Below are 17,895 nucleotides of genomic sequence, written 5' to 3' on the forward strand. Positions count from 1 at the left end.
TGATCAAGCTAAAGTGAAAATGTAAAGAGATGACAGTATGATTAGATTTTGTTGTGTTTTCTTTAATGGCGAAGAGCAATAGCATAATTTCTTTAACAGAATGGGCTCAGGCACTGTGCAGACTTCCTTCTGGAACACTGTCTATGTAAGAAAAACATCTGGCATGTTTTTCATAGATGCTGTATGGAAATTATGATGATACGGATCACATGAATTTCTTTGACTTATGGCCGGTTTTTTTCAGTCAATAGGGAGAAATACACTGTTTTCTCCTTTGAATATTTTGGAGTCATTCATAATGGGCATTTTCTTTAAAATGATATATTTTTGTCTTTTAAGAATAGTTCACCTCCAACCTTAATATTTTTTAAAAGTAAAACATTTCATAACCCACCCATCTGCTGGTTGATTTTAAGTAGAAAGTGCAAAAAGTCATCAGGAAAAGGTCTAAAATATAGAGGATCCTAGATAAATGGTAATTGTGGTCAGAGATTTACTTGCATCTGCCTAACAAAATGCTGAGGTGGAAAAAACAAGTCAGGAAAACGTCATTGGCCAAAAAGTTAATAGGATTAATTAAATCAAGTTATATTACTTAAGAATATGTTTAATGTAAATGAAAATCAAAATAGGCTGGGCATGGTAGCTCATGCCTGTAAATGCCAGCACTTTGGGAGGCCAAGGTGGGAGGATCACTTGAGCCCAGGAGATTGAGGCTACAGTGAGCCATGATCACATTATTGCACTGTAGCCTGGGTGACAGTGCAAGACGCTGTCTCAAAAAGGAAGAAAATAAAAATAAATAAACATTACTTTAGCATATGTTAGTAATTAAATATATACTTAATTTATATTTATATCTATTTTTAAAGTACAAATAAAACAGGCACATAGCCAGAAATAGTAGTAGAGGCAAGTGGGTTTGAGGGAAATGTTGACACAGGCAAGTAACAGTAAATATTTATTCAGTTTTTTTTTCTTTGAGGCGGGGGTCTCCCTCTGTCACCCAGGCTGGAGTGCAGTGGTGTGGTCACAGTTCAGTGCAACCTCCGCCTCCCCAGCTCAAGTAGTCCTCCTGCCTTGGCCTCCTGAGTAGCTGGGACTACAGGCGTGAGCCACCATGCTCAGCTAATTTTTGTATTTTCTGTAGAGATGGCATTTCACCGTGTTGCCCAGGCTAGTCTCTAACTCCTGGCCTCAAGTGATCCCCTACCTTGGCCTCCCAAAGTGCTGGGATTATCGGTGTGAGCCACCAGTCCTGGCAATTTATTCAGTTTTTATTTTATTTATTTTTTAGTTGGAAAGCTACCAAACCACAATAGGTTTAGAGAGACTTCTGAGTAATCATAATTTTTATTTGTATTTATTTTTTTGTGATAGTAATTTTTAAAAACACAGGTGAGGAATTGGTTCATGAGATAAGATTGAAAGAACGAAATTTCTTCTTCTAAGTATGAGTAAGGCAGGATATGAGAAAGTTCCTCAGGTATTTGAATGATGCATGCCCTCAGTAAGGGGGGGACACCCGTTTCTCTGAAGTTTAGGGTGGAGCCAGGGCAATGTGAAGAGAAGCCTGGGTTTTATGTCAAGGGTGAAGTATGTGTCCTTAATAAGACAATGGATTTTTTGGAGGGTAGTTCTTTCTAGAAGCGACTCCACTATACTTAATGTGTTGCTCTGTAGTGGTGAGCATGGGAGGACCAAATGACAAGATGCCTTTCTCCCCAGGTTACTATGGCAACTGGGCAGAGCTCTGTTGCCAGGGGCAGAGGCAGGTGGACCACAGGGCAGGGAGTTGGTGGCCTTGAGGGAATTTTGTGTCCTTCTAGATAGCCAAAGAAACCCCACAGATTTTTCAGGGAGACATTTGGCTGCATAACAACGTATTTTTCCTGTATTTCCTTTCCCTGAAAATAATTGGGTCTAGTTTTTAGGCGTGCTTGTTAATCAGTATTAGAGATGGTTCTTCAGAGTCTACAAGATAATTATCTAGTTCACTTCACGCTTTTGACAGAAACCGCCCTAACCATGACTGACAAAGAGTGAGCACCTACTACAAGACTGGCACCACCTTTAGACTTGAAAGCACATAGTCTATCACATGTTCGCACACACATTTCTTTACTGAATTCTTCCAAGATCCCAAGGGGAGGCACTAATCTACTCATCTCTGTTTTATAGACCATGTAATTGAGGCTTGAAAGGTTGAACTTAATTTAAAAAAATAATAACTGTGTTATAGGTCTGATAAGTGCCAGAACTTCAAATCCAACTCTATGTTCTTTCTACTTAAGCTGAAATACAGATTCTGCTCTTAAAGTCCAGCTGGACACAGTGGCCCACACCTGTAATCCCAGCACTTTTGGGAGGCCGAGGCGGGCAGATCACTTGAGGTGAGGAGTTCGAGACCAGCCTGGCCAACATGGCAAAACCCCATTTCTACTAAAAATACAAAAATTAGTCGGGTGTGGTGGCAGGCACCTATAATCCCAGCTACTCGGGAGGCTGAGGTGGGAGAATTGCTTGGACCCAAGAGGTGGGGGTTGCAATGAGCCAAGATTGCAACGCTGCACTATAGCCTGGGTGACAGAGCGAAACCCTGTCTCAAAAAAAAAAAAAAAAAAAAAAAAAGTCCAAGGGTTCTGTGGAGGTAAGAAGTCAAGTTATTCCACAAATCATTAAAATATAAGATGACAGAGAGGTACTGAGCCTCCTGTAGTCCTGATATCTTTATTTTTAAGCACTTTGCCTATTTCTGGTCATTTTACTCCTAATTTTCCTGGGGAAAGTGCGAAATGCCCCTTCTCATTCGGGATGTCCAGTCTGCATAAAGGCAGGAGCATGCTGCCCCAGATTGCAAAGCTCTGGGAATGAGTGGAGATGGAAGTGCTGAGCATTAGCAGCTTCTTGGAGATTGGGAGTGTGGGTGTGGTGGGTGTGAAAGGGGAAGTAGGGAAGTAGAAAAGTAGATCTACTGGATAATCTGATCAAGATGGCTTTTTGTTTATTTGGAGGGGAGGGAGGGACTTGAGTACATTTTCAGACAGAGGAGGAGTCAATAGAGAGGGAAAGGTGTAGGAGAAGGGATAATCAATAGAGCAAAGCCACAGGACAGTGGGAACAAGGTGCAGTGGTGCAGGCAGAGGGCTTCCTCTTGGAAAGACTGAGAGACTCTCCTCAGATAACTGAGCTAATGCTTATGCTGTTTACTTTGTCCCAGACACCCTTCTAAGTGTCATAGATGAACAGTCATGCATTGCTTAATGATGGGAATGTGTTGCTGAGAAATGCATTGTTAGATGATTTCATCATCTTGCAAAAGTGTATTATGAAAGATAACGGCAATGATTTTTCCTATTCACACTGGCCACTAGTTGCATGAGAGTGGGCCCTCTAATTAGGTTACTAAGTCTCTCTGTGCCTCACTTTCCTTATCTGTTAAATGGGGATTAGAATAAAACCACACCCCACAAAGTCATGAAAATTAAAAATTAAAATACAGGTGGGGATTGTGTCTGGCACCCAGCAAGCACTCAGTGAGTTTTAGCTAACTGCTGTTGACTACTATTTTGTTCTGGGGATAGGTGGGAATCATTTAAAAGTGTAAGAATTCTAAAGTAGACAGTAACCCTTTCAGTTGGGGTCTGATGTAATGTGTCAAGAGATTGGCTTTCTGTTTTTTGTTTTTTTAAGTCATTTATTTATTTATTTATTTGAGACAGTGTCTCATTGTCACACAGGCTGGAGTGCAGTGGTGTGATCTCAGCTCACTGTAGTCTCTGCCTCCCAGGCTCAAGTGATCCTCCCACCTCAGCCTCCCAAGTAGCTGGGACTACAGGTGCGTGCCACCTCACCCAGCTAATTTTTGTATTTTTAGTAGAGACAGGGTTTCACCATGTTGACCAGGCTGGTCTCGAACTCCTGTCCCCAAGTGATCCACCGCCTTGGTCTCCCAAAGTGCTGAGATTATAGGCGTGAGCCACCACACCCTACCTTAAAAGTCTGAGCTACCTTTGGGAGGGTCACCCCATGGGTAAGCTAGGGATTCCTCAACATGTTTTGCTGTAGGTTTGTTTATATCAGCATCGCAGCAAACACATGAGTAATATGTTGCAACATATTATGTTACAACAGCTATTATGTCATTAAAAAACAGGAATTTTTCAGCTCCATTATAATCTTTTTTTTTCCTTTACGTTTTTCAGGTTAGAGAATGGAAGATGACACCCATTATAATTTTATGGGACTACCTTTGTATATGTAGCACCTTGTTGACTGGAATGTCGTTGTGTGTGCAGATATTTTATTTTGGTCAATGATGGACCACAAATATGATAGTGGTCCTATACGATTGTAATACCATATTTTTAGTGTACTTTCTATGTTTAGGTATGTTTAGATACACAAGTACTTACCATGGTGTTACAATTGCCTACAACGTTCAGTGCAGTAACATGCTTTGCAAGTTTGTAGCTTAGGCGCAATAAACTATTACAATATAGGCTAGGTGTGTAGTAGGCTAATACTATATAGGTTTGAGTAAGTACACCCTGATGTTTGCACAAAAATGAAATAGCCTAACCTTGCATTTCTTAGAACATATCCCCATTGTTAAGCAACACATAACTGTATACATTCATATATATAAATCCTTATGATAACCCAATAAGGTAGATATTCTAGTAATTCTGGTTTATACTTGAGGAAACCGAGACACAAAGAAGCTAAATAGCTTGGCCAGGGTCACACAGGTAGCTGCAGAACCCAGATTCAGACCTAAGTGGTCTGGCTCCAGAGTTCATGCATTTAGCCACTATAGTACGTTGATGAAAGGAGGACTAGATGGACAAAGATAGAAGAGGGAAGTCTAGGGAATTTAAGCAGAATGGCCTTGGTCTCCTTAGGCAGTGTGTTTGTGTATGTAAGTGTATTGAGCATGTTTGAGAAGTGGGTATTGAAAAATCAATGACTGGTAAATGCTGTCCTAGTTATTCACATATGTCTCACTCTCAGTACAGTTATCTATTATTCTTTGGGAGAATAGGCATTAGCATACAAAATATCAGTAGTAATCTGCACATAACAAATGTTGGTCAGTTAGTGGCTGTCACATTCTCCAATAACTTACAGTTGCCTCCAGAGCAGACACAGTCATACAAAGGCATTACACTTTTGTTTCCTCTTTCCAGCTCAGCCCTACTGATGGTGCACGCATACATGCACATGCTATTTAAACTAAGGGTGGCAGAGTAAAGTGTTTTCCTGACCACAAGCCTGAAGGCAGACTTCCCAGCCAGTGTATAAAATAAAATAATGTGTGGCTAAGAAGCTAGATATTGAACTGACTTCCATAAAGATAATTTGTAAAACCAAATGATAAAAACCCCTCACTTTTATATACAAATGAGATCATTTGTCCTAAACTGATAAAAACAATACTAAGGCAATGTTTGTGTAAATGTGAAAGCCAGTGAAAAGTCTGAAGAGCAGTGTCTCCACACAAGATTTTCCCCACATCTGACACCAACCGCAAGTTCTGGGGTTTCCTAGACCACCCTCAGATTCGATAATTCACTAGAAAGACTCACAGAACCCATTGACAGCTATGATAAGCACAGTTACGATTCACTATAGGGAAAGGATACAGATAAAGATTAGCCAAAGAAAGACACGCACAGGGCAGAGTCCAAAGATTTCCAAAGGCAACACTTGCATGTCCTTTTCCTGTAGGTCAGAAAGTGTTACTCTACCAGCATTAAGCATTGGTAGGTGATAGTGTGCACATGACAGGGAGGCTTACCCAAGCTGTAGTACCCACAGTTTTTTGTTGTTTGTTTGTTTTTTGAGAGAGAGTCTTGCTTTGTTGCCCAAGTTGGAGTGTAGTAGCACGACTGGGCTCACTGCAACCTTTGCCTCCTGGGTTCAAGCAATTCTCCTTTCTCACCCTCCCAAGTAGCTGGGACTACAGGCGCCCACCACCGCTCCCGGCTGATTTTTGTATTTTTAGTAGATACAGGGTTTAACCATATTAGGCTGGTCTAAAACTCCTGACCTCTGGTGATCCACACACCTCAACCTTCCAAAGTTTGGGGATTACAGGTGTGAGCCACCGTGATCAGCTATTTTTTTCTGTTTTGTTTTTTTGAGACAGGTTCTCCCTCTGTCTCTCAGGCTGGAGTGCAGTGGTGCTATATCAGCTCACTGCAACCTCCGCCTCCTGGACTCAAGTGATCCTCCAGCCTTAGCCTTCCAAGTAGCTGAGACTACAGGCATGAGCCACCACGCCCAGGTAATTTTTGCATTTTTTGTAGAGATGGGGTTTTGCCATAGTTTTTATTGAGACTTCATCACATAAGCATTACTGATTGATCAGTTTCCCACATGGTTAATTTCAGTCTCCAGGTTGGCTGATAACCCATGACTTAAGGCCCCCACACTAAATCACATAATTGGTCTTTCTGGAGTGGCCAGCTTATACCCTAAGATCATCACATGTGGCCCACTCTACCCTAAACAAAGACACTGCAGCTGAGTATGACATAGATTATCTCCCAGAAGCCAATGGCAAAGGTCAGACCTCTCTTTGGGCAAAGACAAATTATTTATTACCCAATAAGTAACTGAGCTTTCTTTAGTAGGATCCCTGAGTCCCTCATCTCTAAGTTTTGGAAAAGTGTTCTGCCTGAAATTGCACATGGTTTATTAGTCATAATGTAGAAGTCCATTAATAAAATTTAAAAAAAAACTCCAAGGCTTAAATACAGGTCTGTTTCTTTCTTACACTCCAGGACTAGTGTGGGTTAAAAGAGGCCTCTGCTCCACGTTTCCTGATGGAGCCAACACCTGCAGCCAATCTGGAGAGCCACTCTGCCATGTTAGAGCAAGGCATGTGATGAATCATGCCCTGGCTGTTGTTCATGCAGAAGTGATACACCTTGCTTTTCACACTTCATTGGCCGGTACAAGTCTGAGGGCCATATCCAGTTTGAGGGTGAGGAAGAGAGGAGCCATCTTACCCTGTGTCCAGAAAGAGGTGAACTGATTGTAATAGCCCAGTTACTACCCTCAAGGATTTATCTCTAAAACAGACAGACCCATATAACAGACTTTGAGCCATTGCTTCTGTTTTCCCTCCTTTCTGTCATTACCTAATTGAAACATGAGGATTTGTACATGGAATCCTGGGAAGTCTGCATACCTGCTGTCAGCACCAGCTTTTCTCATTCCACCACTCACTCAGACCAGGGTTCCTGACTCTTGTGGTTTCCAAAACTTACTTTAGGGCTGTTGTAATCCCTAAGAGGAAGAAATGTGACCCATTTCTGTGCAGGTACCTCATTCCTCTTCCCCCAAAAGACCCCATCTCTCTAGCCACATACTAGTTGCTGATCTCTGAGCATACCATGATATGCCACAGCTTTATGCCTTTGCTTCTGTGGTGCTTTTATGGAAATGCCCTGCCCACCCCACTGTCCCAGTAGACCAGACAGACTCACATTTATCCTTGAGGACTCAAATTTGTTTTTCTGTAATTTTTGTGTACTGTTTCCCCATCTGTGAACTCATAGGTGGTCTATAAACTTCTGTTATCACTGCTTTTATAACTGATCACCTATTTGTGCCTCCTATTAAAGATTTGAGGGTAGAAATGCTATGCTTTGCTATGTGCAGTGTCTCATGTGAGAGGCCAAGGTGAGAGGAAGATTGCTTGAGTCCAGGAGCTTGAGACCAGCCTGTGCAACATAGCAAGATGCCATCTTTCTTCCAAAAAATTAAAAAATTAACTGGGCAAGGTTGCATGCCTGGAGTCCCCGCTACTCTGGAGGCTGAGGTGGGAGGATCCCTTGAGCCCAGGAGATCGAGGCTTGCAGTGAGCTTTGAGTGCACCACTGTGCTCCAGCCTGGGTGACATTGACAGACTTTGTCTCAGAAAAAAAGAAAAGAATTTTCATCTTGCCATCCTTTTTCATTTATGGATCCCCAGCACGTTACTAGACAATAAGTAAGTTAGTAGACCTTTGTTGAACTGAAGATTATGGAGACATTGAAGTCCTGGGGCTAATAGAAGAGAGAAGTCAAGTCACACCAGTTATAATAGGTCCTCCTAAAAAAAAAAAAAATCCCATTTCAACTAAATTATATCTAAAAATTAAAGGTTGACCTTTTGTTTTAAGTAATACGTGACCCAATATACTGGTTATAACAAAAGGTTTTTAGCAAAGATTACACCTGTGCTTAAATGTCAGCAGTTGGTTTTCTGCATAATGTATGTATTTATGCAGTATGTGTACCGTCCTGTGACCTACACTGGTTGGTGTTAGTTACAAGGGCCCTTGGATGGGTTTAGGAGATGGATGTACCCTCTCCTGAGGGCTGTGAATCTGCAGTGGGAACAATGTCAGACACAGTCCTCTGAAGATGGAAAAAAGCTCAGAGGTCAAAAAACATACCCCTAGCCCATCACCATTTTTTCCCCTTTAACCTCTAAGTGAAAAATTGCACACAATTTTCTTTATGTATACTTTCTAAAATCTTGTGTCTCCTTCAACACTTCCTTTGATATATGTGGGAGATAGAGATGAAGAAAAGGAGAAATGGGAAGGGCGAAAAAAATAAAAAATATATGTAAAATAATTTTATTCAAGATGACCTACTTTCTAAATTCTTAGCACTGATATTTTGGAGCATTAAGGTATGTAGGCTCTGTACTTGGACTTTTCAAGAGAATGAACACTAGATTCCTAGTTTGGAAAGGTGGGTAGGATTTGGAAATCTCAGAGGGCAGCTAGCCTCTTGACTTATTAAATAGCAGGTTGTTAGGTGAAGCTTCAAAGAAAGTTTGGTTTTAAGTAGGGGGACAGACATCACAGTTTGCCAGGACCAATCCCAGTTTGCATTTGAGGTTCCAGCATAATTAGTAACAGTGCCCTCTTTGATTCTTGAGAGGTTCTGGTCTGGAATGGTCATTCTGGATTTGGGTCATGCAGGTTGCAGGCTATTGGCATGATGAATGGGAAGGAAGAAGACTCCAGAGTGCAGAAGGCTGAAGGGAGAATTATCTTATGACAGTAATTTCTGTTCAGAGTTTTCCTTAAAAGGCTTCCTGTAATGCTTTCTGAAATGCCTTACAGACTTTCTTCTGACGCACCTTGGACATCAGTTTATTTCTCTTTAGTGCAGCTTTTATAGGGCCAGTGTGTCTCAGTGCAACCTGGTTTTCTTTTAAACTCGTGGGCAGCAGTGCTGCATGTGTCAGTGATTCAAACTTGGACAGATTGGCTGTGAATGGGGTGATAAGAATAGAAAGAAACACATACCAGTAGACCAAACTTCCTGTGCACAAGCCTTTGAATACTGCGTTTCACTGTCTGAAATAGCATTCATCTTAAGGCTGGGATCATTTATTCCCTTTGGAATTAAGCAATACCACTGCAGAAAAAGAAACTATTTTGGGAAGGCCATGTGGGAGGAATTTTTCTATGTATTCCAGGCTAGACAGAAATATCTTTCATGCTTTTGAACACCACACCTTAGCCCAGGTAATTGGAAATGGACAACTTTCAGATAATCCCAAATATTTATGCCAAGGGTAATATATACATGTTATACTACAAAGATTAGGAAAGACTTGAGTTTAGATGCTTCAACTTAATTACCTAAGTGGCAGAAAAAGAACTTTTCTTCAGAGATTCGCCTCTAATATAGATGCTATTGAGAAGTAAAATGTAACATCTTGTCCCTCTCCCTCTCCTTACATATGCTCTTGGAGGTTGTTTTTGCATATGCCCATGTAGACTTTTCCAGATTGTTGGAGAAGTTTAAAATAAGGCAATGAAGGCTATGTCCCCCCTGCTTCCTCCCTATAAAGCTGAGGTGGGCAGGGCTTGGCAGCTGGTGGAAACTGAAGAGATAAATAAGTACCAGGGCTCCTGGATGGATAGGGTGCAGAAGAGCCCAAGATGAGAGTGTGTAGCTATGAGTGCCTGCCGTGGGAAGAGGCCATGAGGACGGAGCTGCAGCTGGAGTCCAGAAGTTCAGGCAGTGAAAGGGAGGTGCGAGCTTGTAGGAACTAGTTTATTAGTCCTTTTGATCAAGCTATTGCTCTTTTACTTTTTTGTTGGGGGATTACTTTAGAGGGCAAATGTAAGTCAGATACACCTTAAATATCTGTCTTGTCATTTGAGTAATGTATTTAATGGAACCTAAGGAGTTATGTTGGTCTGTTCCTATTTGACTTTTCTACTTGTTAATAGCATCAACTAATAAAGAGCTAATTGTCTTGTAAAGTTTGTCTTTACAAATTAGCTGCAATTGAAATGAGAACAGCAGTCCAGTGATGCTTAATATTTTTCTGCTTTATTGCTGATAAGCAGTTTGGAAAATGTTTTTCTATGGAGAGCGTGTGAAGCCTCTTCTCAGTGTGGTAAATGTGATCACAATAGATGGTTTTTGTTTTTAGTTCTTTTTTCACTTTGGCCTTGGAATTAATGTGAAAGGTAAAGATGTTGAGATTTCCTACCTCAAGCAATGCTGTCTAGGTTTATGAGAAGCAGAGAAGCATTTTGTAAATTATATCCTGTTGCTCACAAACTATATAATTAACCTACTTAAAGTTCAAAATCATAGATATCTGCCTGTTGCATGGGGAGTCCGGTAAGATTGCAGTGCTGTTATAGATATCAATGGCCTATGGATTGATTTTTTAAAAATAAATTTTATTTTCGAGCTAAATTAATCAAAGATTTAATGACCTGTGAATTTGAGTTACATCGGTGTGTATCTGGACTTCATGTGAAATGTTCTTCATTTTAGTGCAACATTCTATCTCTTTTATAATTTTAATTATATAAGAAATTAGTAGAGAAAGACCTTTATATGGTGACCAGGCATTAAAAAGTTTAGAAAATTTTCAAGAAAAAAAAATTGAAGACATAGGTCTTTTAAATTAAAAGATTCAGTAAGTAGCTGTTTTTCTCTTTGTGTGTCTAGCACGTAGTCTAACAGTAGGTTAATATTTAGGAAGTTAGAGAATTAATTTTAAGCACAAGTATTAAGTCAGTAGTGATGAAAAAGCTAGATATTGTTGAAGGTAGATAAGTAGAGGCTGAAGGAGGATAGATAGGAAATGGAGGTTTAAAAAAAATGAATTTGGTGCAATGGCATGTGCCTGTAATCTCAGCAACTTTTGGGAGGCTGAGGCAGGAGGATCACTGGAGCCCAGGAGTTAAATAAAGTGAGCTATGATTGTGCCACTGCACTCCAGCCTTTGGGACAGAGTAAGACCTTGTCTTTCTCCCTAACCCCACCCTTCAGAAACCTTGGAGAATTCATAAGTTATGAAAAGGCTTACTGAGTGCTGATGTGTGCTAGGGCCAGCCCTGTGATATACCAATAAAGGGGAGAGAGTAGAAGCCAGAATTGAGTTTGGGAGGAAAGTTGGGCATTGTTAAACCCCATTTCACCTGGATCTTTAAATGCATCCGTCAAAGATTATGAAAATCATCACCAGCCAAGTGTTTGTGGGTTTATGTATGGAATGCAAGCACCAGTTGTCCCAGCCTCTTCAGTCTTTTTATTTGGAGTAGTGTTCATTCTCACAAACCCACTGACCTCCCCCTCCTCCCTGTGTTCCAGGAGAGACAGCGTCTGGAGACCATCCTCAGTCTCTGTGCTGAATACACAAAGCCTGACAGTCGCTTATCTACTGGGACCACCGTGGAAGATGTGCAGAAAATCAACAAGGAGCTTGAGAAGCTGCAGCTCTCTGATGAGGAGTCTGTGTTTGAAGAAGCCCTCATGAGCCCTGACACAAGATACAGGTGCCACCGGAAAGACTCCCTCCCTGATGCAGACTTGGCAAGCTGTGGGAGTCTCAGTCAGAGCAGTGCCAGCTTCTTTACCCCCAGGAGCACCAGGAATGATGAACTACTCAGCGACCTCACCCGGACTCCTCCACCACCATCCTCCACCTTTCCGAAAGCTTCCAGCGAGTCCTCTTATCTAAGTATCCTACCAAAGGTAATGTTGCCCCAGCAAAGATACTAGGATTTAAGGTCTAGGGCTGTGCATATGCTTTGGCATGGAAACTGATGATTTTATCATGCTAATTATCCAGGATGTTTTCAGTGAAGTTTCAATATAAGAGGTCATTAGCTGAGCAAGGTGCAGCAAATTAGGGTGTTTACTGTAAAGTAACAAATTCGCACTGTAAAAAATGTAGCAGCACAGAAGAGTAGAAAGAAAGCACATTTCTCTTCTCCCTGCACCCTTTCAGGTTGTACACCTGAGTGATAAGCAGGTGTAAAACTGGTGCTAAAATTGTCTTACCTGCCTTCCTAATATTTTCTGTGTATATATGGCTATCTGTTATAGGCATAGACAGACAGACACACACACAGTGTTCTGTACTTTTTTTCCCTCACTAAATGCCTTGGGCATCTTGCATATTAGTATACACAGCTCTACCTCATTCTTTTTAATGACCAATTGCTCTTCTTTTGTTTGCAACTACCATTTATTTTCAGGGTTTTTTTTTTGCTAATAAAATCCATATGCAGCAAATATTGTAGCATATATATATTTGCACAATTCTGCAAATGTGTCTGTGGGATCACTTACTAAAAGTGGAATTGCTGGGTCAAGGAGTTTGTGTATTTTTCACTTTACTCAATATTTCCAAATCATACTTCTAAAAGACCATATTGAAAAAAGAGTCTATATATCCAGGTGACACTTTGACTAAGTTTATATGTGCATATAAACACAAGTGTTCTCCATACACTTGCCAAGGTTGCATATTGTCAAAATTTTCCAATTAGCCAAATTGATAGAAGTTTAATTTGCTTTTCTTTAATTATGCATCAAGTTGGGGATCTTTTCATATTTTCAGTTATTATTTGTATTTTTTGACCCACTTATTCATGTTCTTCACCCATTTTTTAAATTGTTTTATTTTTCTTGTGTTTTACTGAGGAGTAAGAGCTGTTTGTGGTAAGCAGATGAGCCTTTTATCATAACTAGTCTTTATTTTGACTTTATTTATATTTTTTGGGCATATAGGAGTTTAAGATTTATTGGTACTCATAAGTACTATTTAGTCTTCTGGTTGTATGTTGGTTTAAAATTGTCATCCTTTTGAGGATTTGTTAAATGGAGTTTAAGGAAAAATCTTTTAAATTTTTTTTTCTTTTTCTTTTTGTACAGGACTTAGAACCCCAAAATCTTTTGTTATTACGTTTTTTTCACACAGGTTAAGAATTTTTTTCTACAACAATTTAGGTTTTAAATTTCTCCAAAAATGATTTGAAGGAGCTTACAATGAAAGATATAAATTTTATTGGACTAAAATTAGAATAACAGAAATAGTAAATAGGAGGAAAAAGCAGATATGATATTCACAAGGTAGATTTACTTATTTAGGAGTAAGTAGGATTAATGTATTGATTTGCTTACTTGATGCTTACTATTAAGTTCAACTGTGAGATTCTTTAGTTAATCTTTTGTTATAAGAGAAGGACACTGACTCTTTAAGAGGAAGATATTGTCATGGTACTAAATTCTGGCAGTAATTTATCACATGGGCATTTTTCAGGGGAGTTTGTGTGTTTGTTTAGCTACAGCAAGACTTTTACACTGAATGTTCCTAGTCAGAAATCATTATCTACCTAGTGAGTTTTTCCATGATACACATCAGGACTTCGGACTGTTGAATACATGTTGGACATCAATCCCTTCTTTTTTCTTTCTTTCTTTTTTTTTTGAGACAGAGTCTTGCTCTGTCACCCAGGCTGGAGTGCAGTGGTGCAATCTAGGCTCACTGCAACCTCTGCCTTCCGGTTCAAGCGAATCTCCTGCCTCAGCCTCCCGAGTAGTGGTGACTACAGGCACACACCACCATGCCTGGCTAATTTTTGTATTTTTAGTAGAGATAAGGTTTCACCCTGTTGGCTAGGCCAGTCTCGAACTCCTGACCTCGGCCTGCCTCGGCCTCCCAAAGTGCTGGGATGACAAGGGTGCGCCACTGAGCCCTACCCATCCCTTCTTTTTGCTATAGTGACCATGTTTACCTTACTAATTCTCAATGGAGACTAATTCTGAACAGGACATCTGTTTCTGTGGGCAGAGAGTTGCAATGATTAGAAACCAGGATAGGGAAGAAAGTAGGGGCAGGGAGGAATCAAAAGTTGTTGTTCAGGCACAGTAAATGACCCATCACTTGAAAAGTTGAGCTGTTGTCATCAGCCATTGGGCTTCCTTAGAAACCCTTTGCTTCCTTTTGATCTTAAATCTTTTCACATATCTTCCTTTATGGAGATCTGCCAGTTTTTTGTTAAAAACATTAAGCTGTGTGCTGTCTCTAAAGACTATGACAAGAATGCTGTTGGTGCGTACACGAGCAGATCTTGGCAGATGTTTTTAATTGCTCAAGCGTGTAATTGTGGAATAGGAGGCCTCTGAAGCTTAGTGCAGCATCTATTGTTGCCAAGAGAGGTAAGACTCTGCATCCTTTAGAGGCAGGAAACATCAAGGACACCCAGGTTACCATACAGCAGTGTAGAAAGAGTACAAGTGAGCAGAGCTGATGGATTCCAAGAAACACATTTTTTTACTTATTACTTTCTGAAGGTGGACATATATTACCTTGAGACAGCAGACAGAAAATTCTTTTTAAAACAACCTTCCTATTTGTTTTGCATGCTCTTTCTCTTCAATTAATTTCCACACTGGATTATTTGCCTAACAAAGTACAATGTTAATAATCGATTTAGGGATAAATGGAGAAGAGAGGAATGTGAAAAACACTGTAAGTTGACTTAACTATACAAAACAATCTTAATGATATTTAGAAAACCTGAGAGTTACCAGTCAAGAACTTGCTTTATGTAACACAGATGCAGATGACTTTGGAAATATGCTAATTTTAGTTGGCCTTTGTGAACCACCTCCTGAGGTAAAAGTTGTCTGGAAAGTGGCTCATCTTCCTCCTTTTGAGTCCCTTGCACTCCTCTCTCCTTTGGCTGCAAAAGGGTTTTAAGAAGAAATCTGTGAAAAAGGGGCAAGCAGAAAGTGTCTTTTCCCCTATCATCTCTCCCCTTTCCTGTGTGGATCAAGTTTCCCCAAAGATAACATATTAGAGGATGCATATACACACGTAATGTGCTTATTAAAACATGTCACTGTTAGTAGATTCCTGTCCATTACTGGAAAAAAAAATTCCCAGAGAAATTAAAATGAAGGGCATATGTTTAAAATTACAATGTTCTCTGTCACTGTAAAACTTAAAGCTACTCAGTGGCTACCACACCTTAGCTTTCTATTCGTTTTCTTTATTTGGTTAATAAATGAGATTACATTGTCCTCACCCCATTCTATCATAAAGCGTTCGGTTTTAGAATGCTTCCTGGAGATTTTGCTTCTTATAAATAACTTAGAAAAAACCTACAAACATTTCCTAGATGGCATTTATTGCTATAAACAGACTCTTAAGTTGTTTATTATTAAATATATCTATTGTGATAAACTTTCTAAAAACTTTGAATTATGCAGATGATTCCCACTATTAACCATCTTTACCCCCTACTTGCTTATAAAGTTTAGAGTTTTGCAGATTGTTCTGTTGTTTTGTATTTTTCTTAATGCCTTGCTTCCACCTGTGAAAGAGATATTTTTAAGCCATTTTGGAAGTAGAAACCTAATATGTAATCTTGACCCAACAGGATACCGCCCTTGGTGAGGCTTTCCTGCTAGGATTACTCACAGTGATTCTGGAATGCCATTTCACTGTTACAGGCATTCCTCATAGCTTAAAACAGGCACCTTAGTATTAGGACAATGAGCTTTATTGTCTGTGATAAAAAGGTCAACAGTTGTTTTATTAGTTGATAAGATATTTCATGTAAGATGACAATTAAAGAGCTAAATGTCAAAGCTTGGAAGAGCTGCTTACCTTTGTCCTAACAAACCTGAGGTACTAAATGCTGAATCGTTGAATCACTTTAGAAAGCTACAAAGTAGAATAAAGAATAAAGAATATAAATATGAATAAAGCATACAGAATATGACATGATGGATGGCTTCTTAAGTGTATTATCAGGATTGTCAAATAAATTTAGTGAACCTAGTAAAATATACTCAACTTAATGTGTTTTTTGGGGGGTTAATTTGAAGATTTTTTTTTAATAATTAGTGACAAATATTCAATAATTTACTCAACTGGGCTGCTGTTTTCAATTTTCATTTGTGAAACTGTATAATTATTGACTTGCTGATCCAAAAAAATTACTTCTTTTTCAAAAAGGGATAATTTAAATAAATAATACATTCATACTGTCATATAGTATATATAGAAAGATTGGTCTCTACCAGGTGATATCCAAGATAACTAACCAGAAATTCTAGAAAGAAGAAGCTATTTGTAATTCACTCCATTCTCTTCTTGAAGAATAAACAGTCACATTTTGACTGTGTGTGTGATCTACAATATTGCCTTCTTCCCTGGCCATCTGTCATAGCTCCATTCAGGAGTGTAACTATGCACTCTCTCACTTGTTTCTTGACTTTCTTATTTCTTGCCGATGAACCAGTTTTTCCATGAAATAATTTTATGAATGGTGGCCAGTGTCCTGTTTTAGGGAGTGTCTTAGATGCTATATAGCAAGAAGGTCTATAGGACAAAGAGAGGAAATAGTGCACTAACACAAAAGTGAAGCATCAATTAATTTAATACTGAGTGTGTAGTTTTAAATCATTTTATGGCTCCCCAAAGTGATGTGCCCTTGCTTTTCTAACTTGTGTTGAGAAGGAAATACATAAGCATGAATGCTCATTTGCAGGTAACCCTAGCAGCAAGACCCAACAGTATGCCTAGAGATTCAAGATGCTTTTGCAGGAGATGTCCTCACCTGGAAGATGGGAGAGAATATTGTGCTTATAATAACCATAGCATCATGCCCAAGAGATCCCGAGGAAGATGCCACAAGTCTTCTGTCAGTTCTAGTTCTCTGTTATGCTGAACTTTCTCTATAACCTTGGAGAAGTCATCTCAGTCTCTACATACCACACCTTTCTTATCTGTGTAATCTCTTAGTTCTTTTAGCTTCAAAAGGATATGAATTGGTGAACTGAAGTTGGTTTGTCTCAACTCTCCTGAGAGCCTAACTGCCAAGGATGGCATCATGTGGGAAAAACACATCAGAGCTCCAAGCGTGCAATTGCAGGGATGCTTTTAAAATCTACATGGGCATGGAGACTGTGAAACCCTAGACCTGTGGATGGTTTACAAGTCAAGTTGGGAAATTCTAGAACTGAGGTGTGAATAATCCATTTCTGTATTGATTAATCGCAGACCCCAGAGGGTATAAGTGAAGAACAGAGATCTCAGGAGTTGGCTGCAATGGAAGAAACCCGGATAGTCATTCTGAACAACCTCGAGGAACTTAAGCAAAAAATCAAAGACATAAATGATCAGATGGATGAGTCTTTCAGAGAGGTAAACTTTTTACCCTCTTCCCTTTTTTCTTTCTTTCCTTTAGCTTAAAAATATTGCTACTTATTCAGGCATAGGCTTTGGAGGCCAGATACATAGACGTCAACACAAGCAAACATTTATTCAGTGGGTTCCCTGTGTAGAGTGAAAATACCCTTTTTCTACATTCCTTTTTTCTTTCTTTTTTTTTTCCAACCAGATGAGATAAACATATTAAGCCCTCTTTAATGTACTTTATGAATCTCCAACCAACTTTGTTTAAACTAGTACGTGCTTTCTGACCTGACCTAACAGAGGATCTATCAGCTGAGGTGCTCTGTATTTAGATTTCAAGGTCAAATCCAGCAAATGTTTTCTGAACATGCTTTACTATGAGTTGGATATCACATTGGCACCATGATGAAATTCAC

General features: G+C 39.6%; 1 protein-coding gene across 24 annotated transcripts in view; it reads left to right on the top strand.

The window, feature by feature from the left end:
- Positions 1 to 17,895, top strand: part of PHLDB2 (pleckstrin homology like domain family B member 2) — a 241,497-nt gene that overhangs the window by 166,868 nt on the left and 56,734 nt on the right. For 22 of the 24 annotated variants that reach the window (XM_063806969.1, XM_054680879.2, XM_054680877.2 and 19 more), the window contains 2 exons: positions 11,635 to 12,018; positions 17,345 to 17,488. In XM_063806969.1, the coding sequence (XP_063663039.1) occupies positions 11,635 to 12,018; positions 17,345 to 17,488 (528 nt within the window). Of the gene's footprint in view, positions 1 to 9,910; positions 10,053 to 11,634; positions 12,019 to 17,344; positions 17,489 to 17,895 lie in introns of those variants that run through there. The other 2 variants (XM_054680883.2, XM_063806974.1) reach the window with 2 other exon arrangements.

Source organism: Pan troglodytes, chromosome 2 (genome assembly GCF_028858775.2).
Source record: "Pan troglodytes isolate AG18354 chromosome 2, NHGRI_mPanTro3-v2.0_pri, whole genome shotgun sequence".
Taxonomy (NCBI): Eukaryota; Metazoa; Chordata; class Mammalia; order Primates; family Hominidae; genus Pan; species Pan troglodytes.